At 57.7% G+C, this 1,550-nt stretch overlaps 2 protein-coding genes across 2 annotated transcripts in view; both read right to left on the bottom strand.

Annotated features, from left to right (window-relative positions):
• EMH_0050880 (beta-1,4-mannosyltransferase, putative) overlaps positions 1–1,402 on the bottom strand; it is a gene marked incomplete at both ends in the record, with an annotated part of 3,083 nt that extends 1,681 nt beyond the window's left edge. Inside the window, 2 exons of the mRNA XM_013496698.1 lie at positions 95–634; positions 782–1,402. Of these exons, the coding sequence (XP_013352152.1) occupies positions 95–634; positions 782–1,402 (1,161 nt within the window). The remainder of the gene's footprint in view (positions 1–94; positions 635–781) is intronic.
• Positions 1,403–1,542: 140 nt separating this feature from the next.
• The window catches only part of EMH_0050870 (uncharacterized protein), a gene marked incomplete at both ends in the record, with an annotated part of 1,290 nt that continues 1,282 nt past the window's right edge, over positions 1,543–1,550 (bottom strand). Inside the window, one exon of the mRNA XM_013496697.1 lies at positions 1,543–1,550. Coding sequence (XP_013352151.1) covers positions 1,543–1,550 — 8 coding nt within the window.

The following is a 1,550-nucleotide window of genomic DNA, read 5'->3' as shown; positions in this document are numbered from 1 at the left end:
GCGAAGCAAAGAAGCAGCAGATAGATGTGTGCTTAAGCCGCGCCCTTCTTGCTGCTGCTATCCATTGCTGTTTGTTGCTGCCTCTGCCTGTGACGAGCAGCAGCAGCTCAGGGAGCTGCTGCTGCTGCTGCTGCTGCTGTTGCTGCTGCTGCTGCTGTTGCTGCTGCCCGGGTTGCTGTCCTGCTGCTGCTGCTTCTGCTGCTGCTGCTGCTGCTTCTACTGCTGCGTCGTACTGCTGCAGCGCATGCAGCAGCAGCAGCAAATCCTCATCCTGTGTGTAGCTGGTGCTCGTCAGCAGCACAGCGGGCCGCTCCTTTCTTACAGTAATTTGTATGCAGCAGGAGCAGCGGTTGCTGCTGCTGCTGCTGCTGCTGCTGCTGATGCTGATGCTGCTGCTGCTCCTGTGGCTGCTGCTGTTGATGCTGTTGCTGCTGCTCTCGCTGTTGTTGCTGTTGTTGCTGATTCTGCTGCTGCACTCAACAGCATCTAATATGATGCTGCCGTCTGTGCTGTAGTCGCTGCTGCTGCTGCTGCTGCTGCTGCTCCTGCTGCTGCTGCTGCTGCTGCTGCTGCGGGGGCCGCTGCTGCCGTCCCAGGTGCTGTCCTCAAAAGCACCTCCACAGGTGTAGACACTCTGAGCTCACAACACAGCAGCAAGACACAAAACTGCTGCTGCTGCTGCTGCTGCTGCTGCTGCTGCTGCTGCTATTGCTGCTGCTGCTATTGCTGCTATTGCTGCTGCTGCTGCTGCTGCTGCTGCTGCTGAGTATTTGCTTCTCACCAGTTCTGTGATTGGAGTTAGCTCCGTATACAGAAGGCGCCCGAGCGGCTGCTGCTGCTGCTGCTGCTGCTGCTGCTGCTGCTGCTGCTGCTGCTGGTGCTGCCACCGCTGCTGCCGCTGCCGCCGAAGCTGCTCATACGCCTGCAGCAAAACGTCAGCTGGGAGCTGTGTGCTGCAGGTAGGCAGCAGCAGCTGCTGCTGCAGCTGGAGGTGGCCGCGCTGCTGCTGCTGCAGCTGCTGCTGCATGTACTCAGGGAAATGCTGCAGCAGCAAACCCAGCAGCGAGAACTCTCTTCTTGTTGCTGCTCCTGCTGCTGCTGCTGCATCAGCATCGTACACTGGTCTTGCTTCTGCTGCAGCAGCAGCAGCATCAATAGCATAAAGAGCAGCAGCAACAGCACGGTGGCCTGCCCGTGGATCATTAGCAGCAACAATCCTAGCATCTGCTTCCTCTCTTGCTGCTGCTGCTGCTGCTGCTGTTTCTGCTGCTGCTGCATCGACAGAAAAATAAGAAGCAGCAATGTAGTGTCTGCATGCAAGAGGCAGCAGCTGCAGCTGCTCGGATGGTTTATCATACAGCAGCGCAGCAGCAATCTGCTGCTGCTGCAGCTCCTGCTGCATGCGCCTAGAAACACAGAAAGAAGCATCAGCTAGCCGCCCCCACTGAAACTCTGTTGCTGCTGCTGCTTTCTCTGCTGCTGCTGTCAATGCACCATTTGCTGCAGTATATGCTGCTGCTGCTCCTGCTGCTGCTCGTCTACCTATTGCT

The sequence above is a fragment of the Eimeria mitis genome, genomic scaffold, assembly GCF_000499745.2.
Source record: "Eimeria mitis Houghton genomic scaffold, Emh_scaff2243, whole genome shotgun sequence".
NCBI classification, from domain to species: Eukaryota; Apicomplexa; class Conoidasida; order Eucoccidiorida; family Eimeriidae; genus Eimeria; species Eimeria mitis.
The sequence above is the reverse complement of the archived record's forward strand: the minus strand, read 5'-3'. Positions and strand labels throughout refer to the sequence as shown.